This window comes from Saccharomycodes ludwigii, chromosome I (genome assembly GCF_020623625.1).
Source record: "Saccharomycodes ludwigii strain NBRC 1722 chromosome I, whole genome shotgun sequence".
Lineage (NCBI taxonomy): Eukaryota > Fungi > Ascomycota > Saccharomycetes > Saccharomycodales > Saccharomycodaceae > Saccharomycodes > Saccharomycodes ludwigii.
The window spans coordinates 1,190,083-1,214,760 of NC_060200.1; the positions used below are offsets into that span (position 1 = coordinate 1,190,083).

Consider the following 24,678-nt stretch of genomic DNA (forward strand, 5'->3'; position numbering starts at 1 on the left):
TGTGCACACCAAGATATAAGAGATTAAATTTGAAAACGTTTAGGGTGCCATGTCTGTAAGAGCGTGTTTCATAAAGCGGAGACAAATTACACAAGCGGACTTTAACTTAGCAAAATGGAAAACGGAAAGAGTGTAAATTGATAAAGAACTAATCATTAATAGGCCGAAATAAGTTGAATACAAATATCGGTAATGGTAAAAAATAAAAGACTTTTAAAGAGCGTTCTTGCGGTGTCAAAAATTTTCTAAGCATGTCATTCTATATATATATATATTTGTAAGCAGGGCTCCAGTTGTATATCTATAATTTCGCTCTTATGATTATAATTATCATTTTCCATTTTTGATACAAATAAAATATCACACCAAGTCTTTGCACACAATTTAAGCAATATTTTCCTATAATTATTATAAGACCGTCATATTCTGATTTAGCGGTGCTACGGCCATAATTAAAAGTAACAAGACTTATAACATAATCAATTGTTATTAAGCTAATTTTTTTTTTTTTTTTTTTTTTTTTTTTTTTTAAAGTTACAAACGATCGTACAGTATCCCATTCTAATAACCCTTGGGCATTTTTAATTCAGCTTTTGATATGATTTTCAGAAAAGAAGCGCTTTTGAATGTGCAGAGCTTTCTTTGAATTTCTTTCACTATCATAAAATAACCCGTGATATTACCAATTACCACCACAGTTCTTACATGCAACGGATTTTTCTTCACACACACGCATGTATAAGATCTATACGTATATTTGTCTACACTTATTCAAATATAGAAATATATTGGTTAAGAGCAATACAATAACAATCTTATTACTAATTCTGAAATTTATTCTACTCTAAACTAAATCTAGTATGATATATAAGAAGAGGATCTTTTTCCCATTAAAGTTCTTGATTTTATAAATTTTCCTTTTTTTTTTTTTTTATTCTCTTTCTTCTTCTTCTTCTTCTTTGCTTCTCTGTCTTAATTGTCTAATTTAACATCTTCCTTGTTTTGTACGTTCTTATTAATTCAACAACATTTACTTTGAATGCAAATAATTCACCAAGCAATTTCCCTTAAACGTGCAATATAAGTTTAAACGAGGAAAAAATAAAAGTAAAAATAAAAATAAAACAAAGCAACGACAAATATAATCAAAACACATCATGGGCTTAAGAGAATCTGACAAATTTGGTACCTTAGCTATCCACGCTGGTACTCACATAGACATTCATGGCTCTGTTATCGAGCCAATTTCTTTATCTACCACCTATAAACAATCTAGTCCGGCAGAACCCTTAGGTGCATATGAATATTCTAGATCGTCTAACCCAAACAGAAAAAACTTTGAAGACGCTGTTGCTGCTCTAGAAAAGGGTAAATATGGTTTGGCATTTTCTTCTGGTTCCGCCACTACTGCCATTGTCGTGCAATCTTTACCTCAAGGATCACATGCTGTTTCTATTGGTGATGTTTACGGTGGTACTCATAGATATTTTACTCAAGTTGCCAACAACCATGGTGTCGACACTGATTTCACCAACAATTTAATCGAGGATTTACCAAAGTTAATTAAAGACAACACCAAATTGGTTTGGCTTGAATCTCCAACCAATCCAACTTTAAAAGTTACTGATATCAAATTAGTTAGCGAAATAGTTAAGACCATTAATAAAGACATTTTAGTGGTTGTGGATAATACTTTCTCATCTCCTTACTTGTGTAACCCTTTAACTTTGGGTGCCGATATTGTTGTTCATTCCGCAACTAAGTACATCAACGGTCATTCTGATGTTGTTTTGGGTGTTTTGGCCACTAATAATGAAGCAATTTACGAGAGATTGCAATTTTTACAAAATGCAGTTGGTGCCATCCCATCTCCATTTGACTCTTGGTTGGCCCACAGAGGTTTAAAGACATTACATTTGCGTGTAACACAAGCTGCTCTAAGTGCTACAAAAATTGCTGAACTTTTGAGTGCCAGTGACAAAGTCATCGCAGTTAACTATCCAGGTTTACCAACTCATCCAGATTACGAAATCGTCAAAAAACAGCATCGTGATGCCTTGGGTGGTGGTATGATCTCTTTCAGAATCAAAGGGGGCGCAGAAGCTGCTGCCAAGTTTTCTTCCTCTACTAGATTGTTTACTCTTGCCGAATCTTTAGGTGGTATTGAATCCTTGTTGGAGGTTCCAGCTGTTATGACTCATGGTGGTATTCCAAAAGAACACAGAGAAGCTTCAGGTGTTTACGACGACTTAATCAGATTGTCTGTTGGTATTGAAGACGTTGATGACTTATTGCAAGACATCAAAGAAGCTTTGGAAGCTGCCACTGCTAAGTAATTGATATATTATATAAAATTTTTTAATTACTATCTTATACAATATTATTAATAACATGAATGACTTTTTTTTTTCTTTTTTTTTTTTTTTATCACCAAGCTTCAGGCGTTTCCAATACTTGTATTTTTTAAAACCATTTTTTAATAGTCCGATGAAAATTAGACTATGAAAGCCGACGAGAAGTAGAAATAAGGTCCAAAATAAAAAAAAAATGTGTGATCAATCGCTGTCCTTCTACCAACTTTAAATCTCTCTGTTTAAAAAAAAAAAAAAAAAAAAAAAAAAAAAAAAATTTTTTTAACTTTGCCAGTCTTACAGTTTTACAGTTTTGTCTGACCCTTTCCCAATACAAACCACAAACCATACGAATACACTTGAAGTAAATACAAGAATAACTGTTGTAAATGCCGCTTTTTCGAAAAATATCACACACTTTATTTTTTTTATCATTGATATCCCCTTTTTGTCACGGCGAACCACAACTTATTACATTAGAACCTACAACTGGAGAGGGAGAAGCCCATCATAATAAGCATATAGAAAGACAACAAACAGTCATAGACAAAGAAAATTCAGATTTGTATTATAGTGGTGATTTAATTTGTAATTCGGTAAGTTGCTATCCCAAAGTATTTGAACCTTTAGCAGATTGGCAAGAAATTAAACCACTACAACAAGTACCAAAAGGTTTAGATATAAGAATAAATATGGATACAGGTAGAAAAGAGACCAAAATTATTGAGAAAAATATCCCAGACCCTAAGATGGTGGATATTTCTCATGAATTTGTCGATGATTTCCGAGATTTAAATGAAGCTATGAAACAGAATGAAGAGAATAAAATAATTCAAATACTAGATAAATTAGATGAGTATGCACATGATTATAAACATGGGTCTAAAATTATTAAATATGAACAGGATGTTTTGTCTGAGCTCATGCTATCAAAGGTGTACGGAGACAAGGTAAAAGAAATTAGTGCACGTGTATTATCGGGATGTTTGAGGAATAATCCTCCTGCTATTCAAATATACAATCCCAGATACGTGGACGAACTAGTGAACTCTTTAATTTTCGAAAAAAATCCTATTGTACTGAAAAGATATTTGGGAGTTTTGCAAACTGTTGCTGATAAAGCTTCTAATAGCTCAAATTTGTTTACCAATTTATTAAAGGTTTACAAAGGTGACATTGATAACCAAATTAAACTAAGAGTATTGGAAATTTTATCTGATTTGGAACTGAGTGATGCCAGAGGGAAAGGTCTAGTTAAAAGGAGTGTAAATGGAAAAGATGATAAAAACGAACCGACTTTACAACAATGGTTCAACGAGTTTTCTACTAACATCCAAAATTCCCAATTGGATGAATATCACTTAAAAAGATTTTTCCACACATTAGTAAATATTAAAAAAGAAGGCGGTAGCAATGTTAAGGTTAGCAAGGATTTCTTAAATTGGCTTTCCAAACAAACTGAAGAAAGAAAGGAAGCTCTGAATGATGATTTAGCAAAGCGTGACTTAGAACAATATGAGTTTAATAAAAAACTAATTGAAAGTAGACATTTATTATTTGGCAATCCTTTGGCAGATAGAATTAAAAATTTTAACGACGAATTTTAGTTTTTGTATTAAAATAATTAAATATTATTTTTTTTTTTTTTTTTTTTTTTTTTTTTTTTTTTTTCATTTTTTAATGTTGTTCAAATTGACACTAGAAAATATGCATGCAAACTTTATAATTATTTTTGACTCGGTATTCATATAAAAAGAAAGTAGATATATAAAAGAAAGAAAAAAAAAGTACATAGTCACCCTAGTCATTAGTAACCTCATCTAAAAAAGTGGCATCGTTAGATAGTCGGGTTTTAAACTTATTCCACCAAGTGTCGAATCTTTTCATACTTACGTTACCTTGCCCATCCAAAAATCCAGATAAATAATTATAAGCATGTTGCACAATTTTCGCAGCCAATTCTTGAGTTAAAGCAGGATATGCTCTGGCCAATTGGCCAGCAGTTGTGATATTACTACCGGAAAGTATACCTGCCGCATGATTTCTTCCTGCTGATGATAAAACTACCGCTCCTGGGTTAGCTTCTGAATTGATTTTCCTCTGTTCCTCAACTTTAGCTAGACCTTGCAGTCTTGGTTCAATGGAGATACCAATCAATAACTGAGAAATATTGTTGTCAGTTGAATCTGCAAGATCATCATCATCCATATCGATCTCTCCTATCCCATCAACATTGCTACTTTGCGGTTTTCTTATACCTGCTCGAGACAATTTAACTTTAAATATAGCACTTGGTTTTTCTGCAGCCAAGTAACCAAATAATCTGAAGTCTTCGCTGGGACTTAGTTTAAAGTAAACAGTCGCCACATAATCTGGTGGAAATGTAACATTAGGCAATAGAAATAATGTTATATGTGAATATTGTTTTGGTTTTGTAGATGATAAGATTATTGTGTGTTGTAATCCATTTGAATTGGGAACCTGTTCAGACAATTGTAATGGATTTCCTGCTGCAACTGCGGCAAACATAGCAAAGTTTATTTTATTTTTTTTTTTTTTTTTGTATTTGATGTATTTTTGATCTGATTAGTGAAGTAGATACGAAGTGTTTTTTTGAAAAAAGTTCTGCTTAAGACCAATTTTTTTTTTTTTTTTTAATATTTTAATATTCTGAATATTAAATAAATGTAGATCATAACATTTAAATTAGAGAAGTTTCTGGAATGTATTTAAAGGGGGAAGGCAAAGGTGAAAGCGAGTCGTATTGCAATAATATTGCATTGTTTCAAAAAAAATACTGGACTATTAATATACCGACGGACAACTTTTCAATCGGAACATTCTACTCAATGAATTTCACCCACAAAGAAAGAAAGAAAAAACGCATAGTTTCATGCTACAAGATATATACAAGGGGAAATAAAAAAAAAAAAAAAAAAAAAACTATGTACAGCACGTTCACGATAAATGATCTAAAGCTTCTTGTGTTCTAAACATTACCTCCTGTTTACCCAAGAGTTGTATTAAAATCGGTAATTTAGTACCAGGCATAGACCCAGCTAGAGCAAATCTTAATGATTCAAATACTAATTTTTTAGGTACATTTAAAGTATTAACCAAATGATCAACAATCCGTTCAACATTTTCTAGATCCAACTGTTTAAACTCTGCGAGAATCAACTTAACCTTTTCTAGGTCATGGTTTTTTTTAAAATGTAAAACTTGTTCACTATCAAAGTCGGGCTTTTCAAAAAAATAATAAAAGTTAACAGGAAACTCATTAATTGTCGTCAAGGACTTACCAACAACATTTAACACACCGCCAATTTTCTCCTTGGGATATTTATTGTTCATTGAATTAGAAATATCTTCTACAATTTCCTGGAATTTTATTGGATCGTCTAATCTTAGTCCTAAATAGTGTTTATTAAAAAAAAATAATTTTTTTTCGTCAACTTTGGCATTCCCCTTTGTCAAATGGTTTAAATTGAACAGCTTCACCAACTCTTCTAAACTAAAACAGTCATGCTTTTCAATAGATAGTTTTCTTGGAGGTGACCATCCAAACAATGCGCTAAAGTTTATCAAAGCTTCTGGCAATATACCCTTTTTTTGTAATGCCATAACACTTGCATCACCTTTCCGTTTACTTAACTTTTTTTCGGCAATAGTTGTCAATAACGGAATATGAATAAATTTCGGGGCATTCCAACCAAACGCTTCATATAAAGCCATATGTTTTGGAGTTGATGGTAACCATTCCTCACCTCTGATGACATGGGTGATTTTCATCATATGATCGTCAACAACGTTGGCTAGGTGATATGTTGGTAAACCATCTGATTTCAGTAAAATCGGATCATCATACCGAATTTCACTGGGATTAACTTGCGGCTGCATGTCCAATTTCCCATGCAATAAATCTTCAAATGGAGGGTATTTAGCAGGAGATCTAAGCCTAATAGTAAATTCTTTTCCCTCCTTTAACAAATTTTGAATATCTTTTTCATGTAGATGTGCACATTTACGATCGTAACTTACAGTAGTTGGTGGTTTTAGTCTTTGAGCGGATTCACGTAGACCATCTAACCTCTCCTTTGAACAAAAACAACGATAAGCATGCCCCGTATCTAGTAATTTCTGTGCGTGTTCCTGGTAAATTTTGCTACGATCACTCTGTCTGTAGGGTCCCATTTCTGTATTATTATTTTTTTCGGGTCCCTCGTCGTATTCCAAATTGCACCATCTCAAAGAATCGTATATATTTTGTTCAGCACCTTTAACCAATCTATTTTGGTCGGTATCTTCCAATCTAAGTAAAAATTGCCCGCCTGTATTTTTTGCCAATAAATAATTATATAAAGCTGTTCTCAATGAGCCCATATGTAGAAACCCTGTAGGTGATGGAGCAAATCTTGTTCTTGCAGGTGTTTTTGGATGTACATCTATGATGGGCTTTTTGCTAAAAATCGATTTTGTATTATTTGTCAAAATAGATTTTGTTATTTTTTTTGTAGAGTAAAATCTAGATAATGCTTTATGTTTCAACATTTTTTTTCTTTTTTCTTTATTATTTTTTTTTTTTTTTTTCCTTTCAAATTGGAAATATATTGATAAAATATCTATTTTATATTTTTGTTGGCTGCTATGGGGATATTTCATTAGAAGTATATTTATGAAAAGGATGTGCGTTAGATAGGGAAAAAAAAAAAAAAAAAAAAAAAAAAAAAATTAAAAGAAAAATAAACAAGTAAAACAAAAACATATATATAAAACAAAATGTTTCTTTATGGAAGTATTGAATGCAACTGTACCAAATAAATCTATTTAGAGCAATTCATAGATATATAGGACTTAATTTAATAATACACAGAATGGAAGCAAAAATTACAAAACATAACTGGAAGTTTCACCAAAATGAACCTTTTCGGGCTCTTTTGAAGGGTTTGGAATCCAACTACCTGCAACAACACAATGTATTCTCATTTTTGGATGGTAATACAATCCTGTTAGCAATTTAGGAGTAATCAAAAAGTATTGTGATGTTTTTTCAGAACATGCGTTCTCCACCATTGCTTTATGGACAATTCTCTCATTATTAGCATCCATACCTTGATTGATTTCATCAACAACCCTAAATGGAGCTGTAGTGAACTCTTGCAATGCAATCATATATAAAACCGTGGAAACCGCTCTTTCGCCACCAGATTGGGTGTGGGAGTCTAAAACTTTTAACGGAACATTGTCTCTAAATTTGACCAAGATCTCTATTCTCCAGTCTCTGAAAGAGTTCTCCCTAACTAATTGCACTTCGCCAGCACTACCAACACTAGTAAACAATGTGGAAAATCTTTTTGAAATTTTAGATACAATTTCACTCGCCCTCGGTTCAAAAATGTCCTTGCCGGATTTAAGCTTAGTTCTCAAATTTTGCAATTCTTGTTCCTGTTGTGGGATTTGTTGTTCCAAATTCCCCAATTCTAATTCAACTTCTTTCAAGACTTTTGCGGCAGACCTGTCATGGTTGGACATGGAGATTTCATCCTGCAAAATATTGATGGTATTATTGATATTACGCTCATCGAATTTGTCTTCTTCTTGGTATTCTGCGATCATTGCCTTCAATTTTTCGTTCAATTCTGCGGAGTATGACTGAACTTGTTTCCTCCAAGCTTTCGTCTCTTTATTATTCTTTAAATTTTTGTAGATCTCCTTTTTTTCATTGAATTCATCAGCCAAAGTATTAATTTCTTGTTCCGCGTTACTAAATTGCTCTTTAGCAAAATATAATCTGTTGGAAATTTCCCACCGATTAGCTAAGTACACCAATGCCCTCTTTTTGATTTTTTCCATGGTTTCAAGAGTGTCAAATTTGCTGTTTTGTAAAGTGACAGTATCTTCCAAATGTTCTTTTATCTCATTTTGTAATTCTTGGATTTTCGAGGAGGCATCCTTATTTAAATTTTGCGTCATTCTTTCGATTTCAGCGCTTTTTTGGTGGATTGCATTATTTAAATTATTCCATCGCTTATTTTTTGCCTGCAGAGCGCTGTATTCATTTTTACACTCCAAAGCCTTAGCCTTCAATTCAACAATGTTTGATTGATATTCATTAACAGTTTGTCGTCTTTTTTTAACTTCACCTTCAACAGCAATGACTTTCTGTTTTTTTTCATTAATTTTCCTTTGACTTAATTCAATGTGTTCGGAAGAAATAACATTGCCCTTATAAAAATTTGTTTGCCTTGTGTTATAATCATTTGAAAAAACTTGTCTATCACCATAATTAGAAACCCTAAAGTTATAAACTGTGCCGCCAGCAATTACTCGAGGAAACAGCGGACGGCCAGTTTGTGGACTGACAGTTAGTAATTTTTCATACATTTGTCTACTTAACGCGTTTTTACTAACGGGGATTTGATTGATCATATTTTGTTCACACAACATCTGAATTACCATGGGGTCACCTTGTAAAAATTCGTCTAGGTAGCCGTCAAACCCATATTTAGACCTCAAATTTTGAGAAGAAATTTGTGGTTCAGGTAACTTTTTATTACCCAACTGTCTTAAACCAATACCGAATTTGTTCAAAAACACGTCAGAATACTTATTATAACAACTTGCATCAACCATTGTTAAAGACAAGGCGGTGGATCTATCCACAATGGAATCTAAATAATTGGCGTATATATCATCTTGGGAACTAACGGCCATAACAGGGGGTTCTAAAACGGAGCCTTTCATTTCATCCATATGATCGCGCAAAAAGTGGACAGCATTTTTGACATTGTCAGAGACACTGCGGTCATTCAAGATATGAATTGTGTCATTAGATTCTTGATCCCTTTTCAGGCGGACCATGTCGCTTTTTAGTTTGTTGATATTATTAATATAGTTTTTGATTTCTCTTTCAACATCAAGTTTTTGAGATTCCAATTGATTAATTTCAGTACCAAAATGTTTGCGTTGTTGTAAAAGTGATTCGATTTCCTCATTAGATATTGTTTCTATCATGTCTCTTTCTTGAGTGATACGATGTTTTTCGAATGTCTTTTGCTTGATGGCCTCTTTTTGCTTGATATGTCGAGTATTGTAATATTCAATTTGTTTTAATTTAGTTTTAATTTGTTCTTGGTTTTTATCAATTGAAGTTACAAAATCTTCTAACATAGAATGTGCTTCCTGAAATTTTTTTTTATATTTATTAACTTTAGCCATAGGAAGATCTAACTGTTGATTTAAAGTTTGCAAACGTTCTCGGTCTGGCTCAAAACGTTCTAATAATGCATCATGTTCTTCTTTTGTAGCAATCATAGCTTTTTTGGCGTCATTTTTGGCTTTTTCAAGGTCACTATATTTAACAAAAGGTATTAATTTCCTGTTTAAATCAATTTGTTCTAATTTTTGCTTGTATAATTGTAACGCATGTGCAGCCTGTTGTAAGTGTTCTAATTTTTCATTCAATTCCGATTTTCTTTTTAACTTATTCTTTAATTTTTGTTGTTGTTCCTGTTCCAAAACTTCGATTTCTTTTAATTTTTCCAAAATATCGACTAAATCAGGGTCAATAGATCTCATGGTTTCATACAACAATTTTTCATTTTTCAACCTAGCAAACTCTTCAACACGTTCTTGAGATAAAAATTGACATAGATTATCTAATTGGATCTTTAGTTTGTTAATTATTTCTTTTACTTTATTTTCAGGAACTGAAATGCCATTAATGAAATATTGATTTTTCTGTTTATTATTACCAGAACCTTCGTTTTTAAAAATTTTCCTTGTGATTTCAATGAGATCATCTGACTCTTTAATCAATGAATGGAATTCAGTTAAAACTTCAGGGTTGTTTTTTAAATATATGGTAATTTTACAAGAATTGCATCCATTGCGAATATAGTCCTGTGCTTTTTTCGCCCTGCCTATAAATTCTGGTCTACCAGCCAAACCTAGACAAACAGCACATACAAAAGTGGATTTACCGCTACCGTTAGGACCAATAATCATATTTAAGCTAGGAGATAAATGAAATTCCGTAAATTGATAAATAACAAAATTTTCCAATCTAATTTTAACAATAGAGCCTCTTTGAAATTCTGCAGTTGACGGAGTTGAAAGTTTTAATTTTTTAAAAGAACCCATTTTGTTATAGTTGACGTGATTGGATCACCTATTCTTCTTCCTCACCGTTTCTTTTTTTAATGTTTATTCATTTTCACATAATGTGAATGGCGGTTTGATTTTTTATATTAAAAGAAAAGAAGAAAAGAAGAAAAGAAGAAAAGAAGAAAAGAAAAAAAAAAAAAAAAAAGGCGAGAAGCAATAATGCGCGTTACTATCTAACGTGTTTAATCGTTTAATATTTGAAATTCAGTTATGCATTAATATATTACAAATATTTATACGTAAAAGAAGCAGTAATTGGTAATTATTTTACTTTTTGTTTAGTAATAAAAGTGAGAGGGTAAGCTATTTTAATTAAAATTTTAACATTTCATTTGTTTATACATAATTTTCCGTATTCTTAGATATTATTAATATAATTAATTCTTAACTTCAGATGGATTCATTAACAACGTATTACTTTTGAAATCTTTAGTAAAAAAAAAAAAAAAAAAAAAAAAAGAAAAAAAAAATAAAATAAAAAAAGCGGTATAACAGAGATCCATCCATAATCTATTGAGAAAAGAGGGAACATACAAAAATGGAAAACATTACCATCAACATCGAGGCTAGTGATAAAACCATCTTGAAGAAAACATCTCGTTCAAGCAGTATATCAAGCAACTCTACAATGAACACGACCTCTACCAAAATATTAAAATCAGACATATCACCATCTTCTATGATATTCAGAAACTTGTTGATATTAGAAGATGATTTAAGAAGACAATACAAACAACAAGTTATATTGAAATACGAATTCACATGTTTTCTAAGTACATTGACTGGGTTTGCGGGATTTGCATTCTATCATTTATACATTATTGGTAATTATACTAATTTTTACTATCAATTTATTTTATGTTTTATATTAATAACTATTGCACTATTTCATTTGAGTGGAGAATATAGAAGAACTATTGTAATACCTAGAAAGTTTTTTTCTTTCACAAATAAGGGATTGAGGCAATTTAATACCAAATTGGTTAAGAATTATTACACATTGCAGCATTTCATTTATAACACAATATTAGTTGAGAAATTGATTGATATCTTGCTAAGTTTAAACATATCGATCATCAATAAGCTAATGGCAATAGCGAACGACAGTTATACTTTGAATAGCGATACAGATAATAACAGCGGCATTGTTACCGGTGCCACCGATTCCAAGGGGAACAACAACGTGCTTAAAAGGGTAGCAATTAAAATAAGTAAACATGTGGATTTTACATTACAAAAAAGAAAGATATGGTTTCAAACCAATTTACAAAACGATGTTAAGTTAATTCTCAACCCAAGAGCTTTTAGCAATGAAATCAGAGAAGGATGGGAGCTTTATAGAGACGAGTTCTGGGCAAGAGAAAGACAAAGAAGATACAAAAGATTATGTGAAAGGATGGAAAAGTTGTGAAGTGGGTCAACAAAAAAATAAAATAAAATAAAAAATAAAAGCAGTACGTAATAAAATGACTGAGTCAGAGTAGCGGTTCTGAATTATTAGGTCGTTTGTTTCATTTATATTTATTGTATGAAAACAATTCAATAATAAACCTTCTCATCATATATATGTATGTATGTGTGTAATTCTATTGTATACTTTTATAAGTCGATATTTTGTCATCGCTATCATTATTAAAACAGAAAAATAATAATTGCCTGAGTATTATCTCTCGGAATAGTGATTTGTTTTTCAGATTTTGAACTTCTCAAAAATTAGAGTATCCAAATATTTTGCAACATGGCCCACTAATAAACATTGGCTGCTGATTTGATCGAACAAATGGACTTTAAATCAATTACAAAGTAGGAAGAGAGGGAAAAAAAAGAATGAATGGATATACATAAGAAAAGGAAAAAAAAAAAAAAAGGAGGAAATAAAGATTAGGGTTGAATCTTACAACTATTTTGATTTTTATATACGCAAGGATATGAAAGAAGACTATTTAAAACACAGAAAAAGGGAACTTAAAAAAACCACCAAAAAAATTGTGAATTTCGTTTTTAAAATATAAAAATATTGAGTAAAAAAGGGCATTTTTTTTTTTTTTCCTTTTACTTTTTATTTTTTTTTATTGACGAGACAAACTGCCATAGTCCGAATGTCCATTATATGATTATATTTTTATCAGAGCGTTTAAGTAAGAAAAGGGAGAGAGCGGGCGGGAGTTGTTTTTAATTTTTCATTAAAAAAAAAGAAAAAGAAAAAAACAAAAATAGGCTCAGAATGCCAACAAATCATTCTTTTTTTTTTTTTTCCTCTTAATTAATTTATTCATTTCTCCCTTTTTTATCCTTCCAACAAAAAAAAAAAAAAAAAAAAAAAAAATATTTAAATAAAATAAAATTATAATATTACGATTATTATTATTATTATTATTACTATCACTACTTTTTATTTTATTTTTGCACAGGAAGAAGAATTCTTTATATAATACAAACAAAATAAAAGTCGTATTTTTATTATATATAATTTTAATCCGTTTGATTTCTTTTTTCTATTCCTTATACTTTTATTTCAATTTATCCATTTTTTTTGTTCTTTTTTTTTTTAATGGTTGTCATTTAATCTTAATTCTATCAATAATCTTCATTCCAACCTTTATATTTCCCTTTAGCATTTGCTACTCCATAATATATACGTCTGAGTCTCAAGTACATGAACAGGACAAAAATCCACATCTAGCAGGGGGTTATATAGAAACATACTTTTATCTTTATTTAAAATAAGATTACAACAAATATAAAAAGCCATTACCATATAACAATTATCATCAAACCAAAAAAAAAAAATAAACAAAAAAAAAAAAAAAAAAAAGAAAAAAAAAAAAAAAGAAAAAGTTAATATCACCAAATATTGTTATTTTTCTCTTTTAAATTCCACATTTGTCTTTGATTCTGTTTTTCCATTTTTTCTGTCATTGAACTCTAACTTATCTCTTAATTCATTAATTTATTAATTGTCAAACATTTTTTTTTTTTTTGACTCTCCTAAAAAGCAAGTTTCATTTCTAAATCTATATCCTCTTCAAACAATCAGTGAGAAAAGAGGGGAAAATAATATAACAACAAAAGAAAAAAAAAAGAAAAAGAAAAAGAAAAGGAAAAAAAAAAACAACAACAACAACAATAACAACAAAGCAATTAACAAGAATAAAAACAATTAATTTTCCTTTCATCATACCTTATAAACTAGTTAATTAAAATTCAAGATGATGCGTGGTTTCAAGCAAAAGATTAAAAAGGCGGCTAGTGGTACTGGTATTGGTAGTAGCAGCAGTAGCAATCACACTAGTAGTAGTAGTAGAGATAGCAAGGAAAAAGACAAGGATAATGCTAATAGTAATGTCGGCAACAATACCACATCAAGTAGTAACTCTGACAATAATAATAATAATAGAGAGTTGAAGAATAAATTGTCTTCAGGCTCTTTAAAGAGATCGAATTCAAAAAAAGTATCAAGTAGCGGCAACTCTAGTAGTAATAACAGTTCATCTTCCAAAAAAGGTTCATCCTCTAAAAGTTCATCGTCATCAAAATCTTCCTCCAGTAAATCAAGTAACAACGCTACAGGGAGTAGTAGTGGTGATACTGGTAATACCAAAAATGGTAGTGGTAGTAGCAGTAGTAAAAACAGTACCAACAGAAGTAGTAGCAAAAGTAATGTTAATAATGGTAATAAGAGTAATAGAAGTCACCACAAAGAGCATAAAAGTTCTTCAAAAGAATCAAGTAATAGCATACAATCCAGTACATTTTCATCACCCAGCACCACTACCGGTAGTAGTCCAACTACCTCTATAAATGTTGATGGATCATCCTCCTTGTTGGTATCATCATCTGCAAGTACTCCTGGAGAAACATCCTCCTCTAGTATCAACAACACTAGCACGCCACAAAGCACACATGGCAATTCGGGCCATCCAACATTATTAAAAGCTGCAGTTGTTAGCCAGCCACATTCGTCAACACAGCAACATTATAACGATACTGAAAACAGTGTTGGTAATAGTACGTCGAGTGTTCCAGGTACTAATGCTGACGTCGGTAATGCTGTTAATGACAATAGCAATGGTGTCCATAATGACACCGGCAGTACCAACATGTCTTCCCCAAATATAGATATACCCAGGTCTTCACACTCTTTTGATCATTTACCAACGCCATCGAAAAATTCGTTGAATCCAGACGTTGATTTAGAACTAATTAAAACACCACAGCGTCAAACATCCTCCAGATTTGAACCCAGTCGCTATACCCAATTGACTAAACTACCTAATTTTGATGAAGTTCCAATCAAAGAGCAAGTTTCCTTATTTTTAGCCAAGGTTGACCAATGTAAGACCATGTTTGATTTTACTGATCCTAGTTTTGATATTCAGGGTAAAGAAATCAAGAGAATTACTTTACAAGAATTAATTGAGTTTATAGTAACGAATAGACTAACCTACACGGAGGAAATGTATTGTAATGTTGTTGATATGTTTAAGATTAATTTATTCAGGCCCATTCCACCTCCAGTCAATCCACAAGGTGATGTTTATGATCCAGATGAAGATGAACCTGTCAATGAGTTAGCATGGCCTCATATGCAGTTAGTGTATGAGTTTTTTTTACGATTTGTAGAAAGTCCGGATTTCAATCATACCATAGCTAAGCATTATATTGATCATTTATTTATATTAAATTTGTTGCAATTATTTGATAGTGAAGACATTAGGGAAAGGGATTGTCTAAAAACAACTTTGCACAGGATCTATGGTAAATTTTTGAGTTTGAGAAGTTTTATTCGTCGTTCGATAAGTAACATTTTTCTTCAATTTACTTATGAAACTGAAAAGTTTAACGGTATAGCCGAATTGTTAGAGATATTGGGGTCTATTATTAATGGGTTTGCTTTACCTTTAAAAGAGGAACACAAGATTTTTTTAATCAGGGTTCTAATTCCGTTACATAAAGTTAGATGTTTAAGCTTGTACCATCCGCAATTGGCTTATTGTATTGTGCAGTTTTTGGAAAAGGAACCGTTGTTAACAGAAGAAGTCGTTATGGGCCTATTAAGGTTTTGGCCCAAGACAAATTCATCCAAGGAAATTATGTTTTTGAATGAGGTTGAAGACATATTTGAAGTTATTGAACCATTAGAGTTTATTAAAATTGAAGTTCCATTGAGTGTGCAACTATCAAAATGCATTGCATCTCCTCATTTTCAAGTTGCTGAAAAAGTATTAAGCTACTGGAACAATGAATATTTTTTAAATTTATGCATTGAGAATGCGGATGTCATTCTACCTATATTATTTCCAAATTTATATGAATTATCATGTCAATTACAAGTTGATTCTGCGTCATCCCGAACAATGGACAGTTCAGGAGGTGAAATAATGGATGCAGGTGCTTGCAAGAAAAGTAACCTTGATTGTGATTCTGATTCAAACTCTGATTACGATTTTGAAGAAAAATTAAAGAATATGGAAGACATTAATCAATTATTACTGCAAGATCAAGACCCATATTTGTTGGTTGAACAAGCTATAAATTCAGGTTCATGGAACCGTGCAATTCATGCGATGGCATTTAAGGCATTAAAAATATTCTTGGAAACAAACTATCCTTTATATGAACAATGTCAAAAATTATATTTAGAGCATTGCAAAGAAAATAAGATGAATAGAAAACTACAGAAGAGGCAAAAGTTGGAAAATTGGGATCGTTTGGAGGAAGTTGTCAAAGAAAAATTAAAAATAAAAGATGGAAATACGCCATGAGTTTTATTCATTTTTTTTTTTTTCTCTCAATTTTTTTTTTGATTCAAAGAGGAAAATATGGTTGAATTGAATATGAGTAATGTGTATATGTCTTTTTCTATCTTTTATCTTTTATCTTTTATCTTTTATCTTTTATATTTATATTTATATTTTTATTTTTATTTTTATTTTCTTCCTTGTTGATTACTTTACTTTATCTTTATATTCTTTATTGTTATTATTATTATTAATTATTATTGCGGTTGATGTTGGGCACATGCTTTATTTATTATAATTACTTAGGTATTGGTTGCACCGACCAGAAAAAAATAAGAGCATAGCAACTTTTTTAATATATGGCAAGTTTAGTAACAATTAAATATATATGTATGTACGTTTCCGTCTTGCCTTTACGCATCGACTGTTGCTAGTATTATTACTATTTACCACACAATATTATCAAATAGGGACAAAGACGATGTTGATGTAACATCACCTGCGCTGTTTTCTTATGAAAAACTTAACTATTTGTCATTTCCTATAGTAATGTAATAAACGAGTTGTAGAACGTTTATTAAATATATAAATACCTGGTTATATATATATGTATGTATAACTATTGCATTCGACAATTAGATTATATTCCTTTGTTCAATTCTAATATATTACTAATAAAAATTGTATTTTTAATATTAAAAAAAAATATATATTCACACACACACACACACACATATATATATACAAAAATATGATATTGAATTTAATAACTAAGTGCAACAAAGGCAATGGCATTTCCAGTGTTATGGCTTCTTCACCCTTAACCAGATTATTATTATCTAAGAGCAACATAATTTTAAAAAAAAATAAAATTAATACTATTAATGTTGCTAAATGTAGATTATCTACCTTAAGCAAAATAAAGTATAATTATAGCAGCTCTAACAATGATAAATTTAACCAATATGGTAGAAATACTAAAAAAATTTTATTCTTTGGCAGTATCCCACTGGTTTCGTTGGCCTGTCTAGCAACTGCTGATGATAATGGGTCCTTCTTTTCTTTGATTAAACCGCAAGTTTTGCACAATGATACGTTATCTACTCCTGCTATCAGTAATCATAGTAATAATAATGAAGAGTTATTGTTAACCTCAGAGCAAAGAAAAAGAAGGGTTTTTTATAGACAGTTATGTGTTGGATCAATTTTGGGTTTAATAACAGGTATAATTGTGGGTAAATTAAGTGGTGTTATTATTTGGGTATTTATGAGTAGTTGTTTATTTATCCAATTTTTGGTAAGCAGAGGCGTTCTATCCAGAAACACTTCGTTATTGAGTGTTTCAGGATTAAATACTACTGACTTTACCTACAATTATTGTAACACCGGAACATCTACTATTACAAGTCAATTGAAGACTAGTTTGCATAAGATTTTTGGTTATTTGATGGAAAATCCTGTTTTCAAAGCTTCTTTTATTTTGTCGTTTGGTTTAGCATCAGTTAACATCTGATAATTTAAATGGGGGGGGGGTTGTATTTACCGCCCCGATGTTTTCGGGTAATTAGATGTATATACGAGTGGGAACTTTTTAGAATAAGATAAAATTTTTTTTTTTTTTTTTTTTTTTTTTTTTTTTTTTTTTTTTACATAATCAGTCAAATCATTTTACTTTATAACGTCAAAAAAAAAAAAGATAACAATTTTCTTAATACACACATATATATATAGCCCCTATTTGTAATTACTAAAAGGTTTAAAACAGATTTAAAGGAAAGAACAATATTTGCAGAGAAGTAACTAACCATAGCAAGGAAAACAATGTCTTCTTCATCCTCAATACTTCATAGCAGTAATACGAACAATAAAAAAAAAACATATAATTTCAAAATAACCAAATTTGTATCCAGCGAATATAATTTTGATCCAAGAGATACCAAAATATGTGAATTTTATAATCCGAGGGCCGCAGCTATTGCTGCTGCCAATATATCTGGTGGCAGTGCAGCTACATCTACTAGTAATAATAATAATAATAATAATGGTATTGGCAACAAAGCACGTCATAATCCAGCACATATGACCTGTCCCAACGGTCTTAATTGTCCCAATAAACATATATTACCTAATTTCAATAATAAAATTGTTTGCAAACATTGGCTTAGAGGGTTGTGTAAAAAAAATAATAATTGTGAATATTTACATGAATATAATTTACGGAAAATGCCAGAATGTGTATTTTTCAATAAGAATGGATATTGTACGAGTACCAACGAGTGTCCGTATCTACATATAGACCCAAGAACAGGACACCCAATATTGAAAGATAGTATAACTGGTAATGATAGTGGTGGTAATGATGGCTTGGGTAGTAATGAAAATGGGACAAAAGACGAAGTTATCATAGAGGAATGTGAAGCTTATAAGCAAGGGTTCTGTGCAATGGGACCAAACTGCAAATTTAAGCACATAAAAAACAAGAAGCTATGCTTGAGGTATTTAAATGGGTTTTGTCCTGTCGGTAGTTCAGAATGCGAGGATGAACATCCATGCTTGACACAATTTTTAATTGAGAAATTGAAGATCAAAAACGATTTAGATATCAATACTAAGAAGAATGATGCTATTAAAGAGGCTAGATTGAATGCATTAATTAATGGGGAACCAATGCCAGCTTAATGGAATATATGTATATGTATATATATATAAGTGACGGTTGTTATTACAAGTAAAACCATTTTTTTAAGGTGTATATCATTTTGTACGAATTGGTATGGAATTACTTATGTTTTGGTTTGTGTATAGGATTACTAGATTAGGAAATAATGATATTTTAAAATAAAAGGGAGAAAATGTTGATATAGTCAATAAGAATGATTATAATGATATTTATTTTATATATTGGCAAATAACTGTAAGTTGTTTACTTGTGCAAATTGTTTGGATTGAAAATTGAGGGGTTGGCGGTTTGTTTTCCTGTTTTGATAATAAAAATAAATAAATAAATATTGATAAAGAGGGTGGAAAGTAAGGAAGTGGCGCAGATGTGGCTGTAAGCAGCGGAGAAAACGGAAAATGAGAGGCGGTAGCTGGGTTAGTGGCAACGAAGAGGGGAAAGAAGGAGGAGGGGGGGTAATTAATTAATAAATAACAACAACAACTTTTAGATAAATAAATAAATAAATAAATAAATAAATAAATTAAATAAACATATATATATATATATATATATATAATATTTACCATTTTTCATTTCCATTTTTTAAACAAAGGTAAATTAAATCAATTTTTAATTCATTTTAACATATCTCACCTTAATAACCATCACTTTTATTTTTTATAACTTTTTCTTTTTTTTTCCTTTTTCCTTGTTTTCCATTTATCTTCTTAGAAGAACACTTCTACCTTTTAATTCATTCCTTTCTGTATAAAACCTTCGTATTGCTGAAAATCAAAAATATCATAGTTTATAGACAGATAAATACAACTCATAATGCATAAGACTTATTCCCTAAGAAACCAGAGAGCTCCAACTGCTGCCGAATTGCAGAACCCACCTCCACCACCAAGTTCTACCAAAAATAAGTTTTTTGGTAAGGGTGGATTGGCTTATCAATTTAGAAAAAATACTGCTGGTGCCTTTGGCCCAGACTTATCTCGTAAGTTGTCTCAATTAGTTAAAATGGAAAAAAACGTTTTGCGTTCATTGGAAGTTGTTGCTAACGAAAGAAGAGATGCTGCTAAGCAATTATCTTTGTGGGGTTTAGAAAATGATGATGATGTTAGTGATATCACTGATAAGTTGGGTGTTTTAATTTATGAAATTAGTGAATTGGATGACCAATTCATTGATAGATATGATCAGTACAGATTAACCATCAAAAGCATCAGAGATATTGAGGGTAGTGTTCAACCTTCTAGAGACCGTAAAGATAAAATCACTGATAAAATTGCTTACTTAAAATACAAGGATCCCTATTCTCCCAAATTGGAAATTTTAGAACAAGAACTAGTCAGAGCAGAAGCTGAAAGTTTAGTTGCTGAAGCTCAATTATCTAATATCACTAGATCGAAATTAAGAGCTGCCTTTAATTATCAGTTTGATTCTGTCATTGAACATTCCGAAAAATTGGCTTTGATTGCTGGATATGGTAAAGCTATGTTGGAATTGTTAGATGATTCACCAGTTACGCCCGGTGAAACCAGACCAGCTTATGATGGTTATGAAGCTTCTAAGCAAATTATTGTTGATTGTGAAGGTGCTTTGAATGATTGGACTTTGGATACTGCACAAGTTAAACCAACTTTATCCTTTAGGTTATATGACGACGAAGAGGAAGAGCAGGAGCAACCAGAGTATGACGTTGAAGATTATGATCAAGAAGAGGAAGAAGAAATTGACGATAGAATCCCAAATGAATTACATGAAGCTCAACCAGCTCAACAAGCAATTCATGCTTAATAAATAAGGGAAGCACTTTTCCAAATAGAAAGAAGAGCTCATAAGAATTTGACAAAAAAATTTTTTTTTTTTTTTTTATTTTTACTTTATTATTTTCTTTTAAAATGTTAATTTTGAATTTTTTTTTTTTTTAAATTTATTCCATTTTGGATGGTTTTTCTCTAAATTAATTAATTTGTTTCTTTATTTTGTTTTTTAATAGTTTATTTTTATTATTTATTTGTTACTAGATTTATACTGTCCAAATTTTTTTTTTAAAATTGTTGTTATTATATTCGGTTTGATAGCATTGTTTATAACAAGATAATGCTAATTATTTTATATTTCAAAGACAAAAACTTTTTTTCGATAAAAAAAAAAATAAAAAAAAGTTCAAAGTCAATACATTTTTTTTATTTTATTTTTATTTTTTCGAACGAAAACAAAAAATAAACAAAAAATATATATATATATATATATATATAAACGTATAGAATTTGTAATAGAAATAATTAATATATATTTGTGTGGTTATATATCACAATTATAATAACCTTTTTTTCTCTTCTTTTTTTCTCTTATTTTTCTCATTTTTTTTTTTTTATTTCCCCTCCCTTTCCTCTTTCCTCTTTCTATTTCCTTCCTTTCATACTCATTTTGATTGTCTACTTAATAACACTTTTGGAAACCAAAACACCGCAAAAACATAATAGTAATAAAAACGACACTTTTTCTAAATGACTATAGATAAATTGGCATTTGAAGGCCAATTAGAAAATGTTTTAGAGAATTATTCCAACAGTTTAAATAATGAAATTAAATCACTAGCCCAACTGCAAAGTTTGCAAACACATCTAGAAAATGATCATGCTTTATATTTAAAAGAACTAATGGATTATATTAACAACACAGTTATCGTTGAAGAACGTAATTTTAGTAGAGATTTGGATTTACAAAGAACACAACTGTCAAGTACTTTATCAAAGTTTCATCAAACGTTAAGAATAGGACAATTGGGGAAGCAAGCTGAAAACGCCTTGATAGTGAAAAAAAGTCTACAGACTTGTCAGGATCAATTAAATTCAGTAAATTACACTATGAAATATGTCGATAAAGTATTGTATATTAAATCTATTATTAATAAAATCAATTTTTATTATAACAACAAAAATTGGTTTCAAGCTGCAAAATATTTAAACGAATTAAATAATAAGCATATAGACGAGCAAATTTTAAACACTGAGTTTGTTAAAAAAGTAATTCCCACAAGTGATATTCCAGTAGAACCTTTATCTTTTATAAATGAAAAAAAAACAGAAATTTTTCAAATTGCTAAGGATAATTTTGAAAAATATTCAAAGAAATTATCCATCAATATTGAAAATACTAGCAATACTGAACAAGATTTAAAAGAATTAACTACAAGCTTTCAAATTTTCCCCTTGGTGGGCCAATATCAGATTGGTTTAGATCTATACTCCAAGTACATCTGCGATATCATAAGTGATAAAAGCAGGGAAATTGTTGTTTTACAAAGTGCACCAATTCCAACAATGCTTTTACTTTTATTCAAAATGTGCTCTTTGATTATTAATGAACACTCTTCCATAATATTTCAATATTATGGTGGTAAGTCGATGACTTATGTTATGTCTAAATTAGAAAAGGAAGTTGATTTGCAAGCGTCTCTTATATTAGACATGTTTATGGAAAAATATCGGAATACTGATTCCGATACCATTGTGATCCAATTAACTAAAGTATTAAATAATTGGACAATGTATGCAAAATTTTTCAGTATCAAATGGGATGAATTCGTGACTAAAAGTAAAGTGAACGACACTGATAATACTATTGCTCGTCCACATAAGCTAATGCCTCCAGAATGTATAGCGAATGGACATTTTTCTGTAAAATTAGTACCTGTCATTAAAGAATATCGTGATAATTTACAAAATATAATTAAGGTAAATATAACCAAAATTAACAGTTTAGAAGAATTGCCTGACTTAAATAAATATATTTCATCATTTCAACAATATGAACGTGACAATGATGATAGTGATTTCCCTATCTCTTCACTAATCGATGATTTTGTATTAGTTATGAAAAAATATTTTGTTATTATAATTAATTCTGGTATAATTGAGTTGGTGGATAATTTTTTTGGTGATTTTTTTTATAATACCGTTATTAAAATATTAATTTTGCAGAAAATTGATACCACTTGTTCCCAAAATCCTATAAGTCCATGCTATTTGACCAAATTTGAACCCAGAAACAATGTTATTATATCTGGTTCTAGTTTAAAAATTTATACCAGTGCATCTGATAACTTAATAAAAAGCAATAATAATACTTTATCTAATAATAATACTACAAATAACAACGGTAATACTACTATTACTACTACTACCACTAATAATAATAATAATAATAATAATAATAATAATAATAGTAACAGTATGGAATCTTCTTTGTTTGGTGCAGGAAACTTTAAAAATGCGTTAAGTAGTATTCAGGCGTACGCTTCAGGATTTACTACATCTAGTAATTTAGCAACAAATTCTTTATTTAATAATAGTGGTGCAAATGGCTCCATTGTTGCTGATGAAATCACCAGCAATGAAAACATGTTTTATTTCCACAGACTTTTGGTTTATAGTAATACCATTAGCTTTTTAAATAGTTCAATGGAAAAATTATTAATTCAAGAATTGTTCAGTACTAACGTTTTTAAAGATAATTATCCCTTTAATGACGATGCGAGTAAGTTGCAACAGTTGGTTAAGAATACATATGTTTTGATAAGCAAGGATTGCAATTCTTTAATAAAAACTTATGCTAATAAGATATTTGAAATTGGGTTACAGTCGGCATGCCACGCATTGAGCAAATTACTTTTTAACAATGGTACAAATAATGATGAACCATCTGATGTAATATCTGGTAATACTCTAGATACTGCCAATAATAACGATGGTAATACTTTTGCATCAAAAAATAACAGTATTCCACAAAAAAACAACGTTAACGATAATAACACTAAATACACGTATTGTTGTACAGCAACTGATTTTGAAGATATGAGTTTGATCGCGGACTTTTTGAAATACTGGAATATCATTATACAACCATATAAAAATGTTTGTCATGATCCAGTGTATAAAGAAATTTTAATTAATGTGGTGGACTATTTTATAAATAAAGTTTTGACTCCTAAACTCTGGAATATTAAAAAATGTAATGAATTAGGGGCATTAAAATTAGAAAAGGAGTTGAGCTTATTTATATCTACTGTATGTGATGGACATTTCAGTTTAAGAGAAAGATTTACAAAACTGTCGCAGTTAGTTTTAATTTTAGGCTTTGAAGATGAAGATTTTGACAATAGTACTGATGGCGATATTAGAAATGAATTAAAAGACAGCATTACCTGGGTTATTACCCCAGAGGAAAGAATTAAGATCAGAAAAGTTAGAGTATGATGATGAATATGCTATTTTTTAGACTATATATATTTTTATAATTCTTTGTATACAATAACGGATATTCGGATTTGAACCTTTCCGGACATTTTGAAAGTAATTTTATTATCGATATATAAACGCCTCGGACAAGAAAGAAACAAGAAAAACAAAACAAAAAACAGAACAAAAAAAAAAAGAAACGAAAAGAAAATGTGAATATAAAAGCAATGAGGTTAATTATTTACTACGCGGTGGTCTGTTTACTTACAAACATCTGCAGACTAAACATTGGTGTTAGAATGATAAATAGTTAATAAAAAGTTGGTATATCTTTTGCTTTTGTTTGTTGTTGTAGTTTTCATTTTTCATTTTACTTATTTATTTATTTTTTTTTTTTTTTTTTTTTTGCACAGGAACAGAAGCTTATTACACTTAATTAGTTTGACCCGTTTAACACTGTGTATACTTCTTATTCAGCAAATGAAGTAGATTTTATATATAAGAATTTA

At 30.2% G+C, this 24,678-nt stretch overlaps 11 protein-coding genes across 11 annotated transcripts; 8 read left to right on the forward strand and 3 right to left on the reverse strand.

Annotated features, from left to right (window-relative positions):
- Positions 1-1,157: 1,157 nt before the first annotated feature.
- Positions 1,158-2,336, forward strand: CYS3 (cystathionine gamma-lyase CYS3; the record flags this gene model as incomplete). Its single annotated transcript, XM_046078479.1, has 1 exon — positions 1,158-2,336. One exon carries the CDS (start codon positions 1,158-1,160, stop codon positions 2,334-2,336), a length of 1,179 nt encoding a protein of 392 aa, XP_045936830.1.
- A 404-nt stretch (positions 2,337-2,740) lies between these two features.
- SIL1 (Sil1p) lies at positions 2,741-3,958 on the forward strand (the record flags this gene model as incomplete). Its single annotated transcript, XM_046078478.1, has 1 exon — positions 2,741-3,958. One exon carries the CDS (start codon positions 2,741-2,743, stop codon positions 3,956-3,958), a length of 1,218 nt encoding a protein of 405 aa, XP_045936831.1.
- A 193-nt stretch (positions 3,959-4,151) lies between these two features.
- OPI10 (Opi10p) lies at positions 4,152-4,880 on the reverse strand (the record flags this gene model as incomplete). The annotated part of the gene is made up of 1 exon (XM_046078477.1): positions 4,152-4,880. The coding sequence occupies one exon, from the start codon at positions 4,878-4,880 to the stop codon at positions 4,152-4,154; it is 729 nt and encodes a 242-aa protein (XP_045936832.1).
- Positions 4,881-5,309: 429 nt separating this feature from the next.
- MSE1 (glutamate--tRNA ligase MSE1) lies at positions 5,310-6,902 on the reverse strand (the record flags this gene model as incomplete). The annotated part of the gene is made up of 1 exon (XM_046078476.1): positions 5,310-6,902. One exon carries the CDS (start codon positions 6,900-6,902, stop codon positions 5,310-5,312), a length of 1,593 nt encoding a protein of 530 aa, XP_045936833.1.
- Positions 6,903-7,238: 336 nt separating this feature from the next.
- Positions 7,239-10,493, reverse strand: SMC5 (DNA repair ATPase SMC5; the record flags this gene model as incomplete). The annotated part of the gene is made up of 1 exon (XM_046078475.1): positions 7,239-10,493. The coding sequence occupies one exon, from the start codon at positions 10,491-10,493 to the stop codon at positions 7,239-7,241; it is 3,255 nt and encodes a 1,084-aa protein (XP_045936834.1).
- A 562-nt stretch (positions 10,494-11,055) lies between these two features.
- SPO7 (Nem1-Spo7 phosphatase regulatory subunit SPO7) lies at positions 11,056-11,928 on the forward strand (the record flags this gene model as incomplete). Its single annotated transcript, XM_046078474.1, has 1 exon — positions 11,056-11,928. One exon carries the CDS (start codon positions 11,056-11,058, stop codon positions 11,926-11,928), a length of 873 nt encoding a protein of 290 aa, XP_045936835.1.
- A 1,798-nt stretch (positions 11,929-13,726) lies between these two features.
- RTS1 (protein phosphatase 2A regulatory subunit RTS1) lies at positions 13,727-16,282 on the forward strand (the record flags this gene model as incomplete). Its single annotated transcript, XM_046078473.1, has 1 exon — positions 13,727-16,282. The coding sequence occupies one exon, from the start codon at positions 13,727-13,729 to the stop codon at positions 16,280-16,282; it is 2,556 nt and encodes an 851-aa protein (XP_045936836.1).
- A 727-nt stretch (positions 16,283-17,009) lies between these two features.
- FUN14 (Fun14p) lies at positions 17,010-17,771 on the forward strand (the record flags this gene model as incomplete). Its single annotated transcript, XM_046078472.1, has 1 exon — positions 17,010-17,771. One exon carries the CDS (start codon positions 17,010-17,012, stop codon positions 17,769-17,771), a length of 762 nt encoding a protein of 253 aa, XP_045936837.1.
- A 308-nt stretch (positions 17,772-18,079) lies between these two features.
- Positions 18,080-18,937, forward strand: YTH1 (cleavage polyadenylation factor RNA-binding subunit YTH1; the record flags this gene model as incomplete). Its single annotated transcript, XM_046078471.1, has 1 exon — positions 18,080-18,937. One exon carries the CDS (start codon positions 18,080-18,082, stop codon positions 18,935-18,937), a length of 858 nt encoding a protein of 285 aa, XP_045936838.1.
- An 814-nt stretch (positions 18,938-19,751) lies between these two features.
- PIL1 (lipid-binding protein PIL1) lies at positions 19,752-20,720 on the forward strand (the record flags this gene model as incomplete). The annotated part of the gene is made up of 1 exon (XM_046078470.1): positions 19,752-20,720. One exon carries the CDS (start codon positions 19,752-19,754, stop codon positions 20,718-20,720), a length of 969 nt encoding a protein of 322 aa, XP_045936839.1.
- Positions 20,721-21,436: 716 nt separating this feature from the next.
- Positions 21,437-24,187, forward strand: COG4 (Golgi transport complex subunit COG4; the record flags this gene model as incomplete). The annotated part of the gene is made up of 1 exon (XM_046078469.1): positions 21,437-24,187. One exon carries the CDS (start codon positions 21,437-21,439, stop codon positions 24,185-24,187), a length of 2,751 nt encoding a protein of 916 aa, XP_045936840.1.
- Positions 24,188-24,678: the final 491 nt, after the last annotated feature.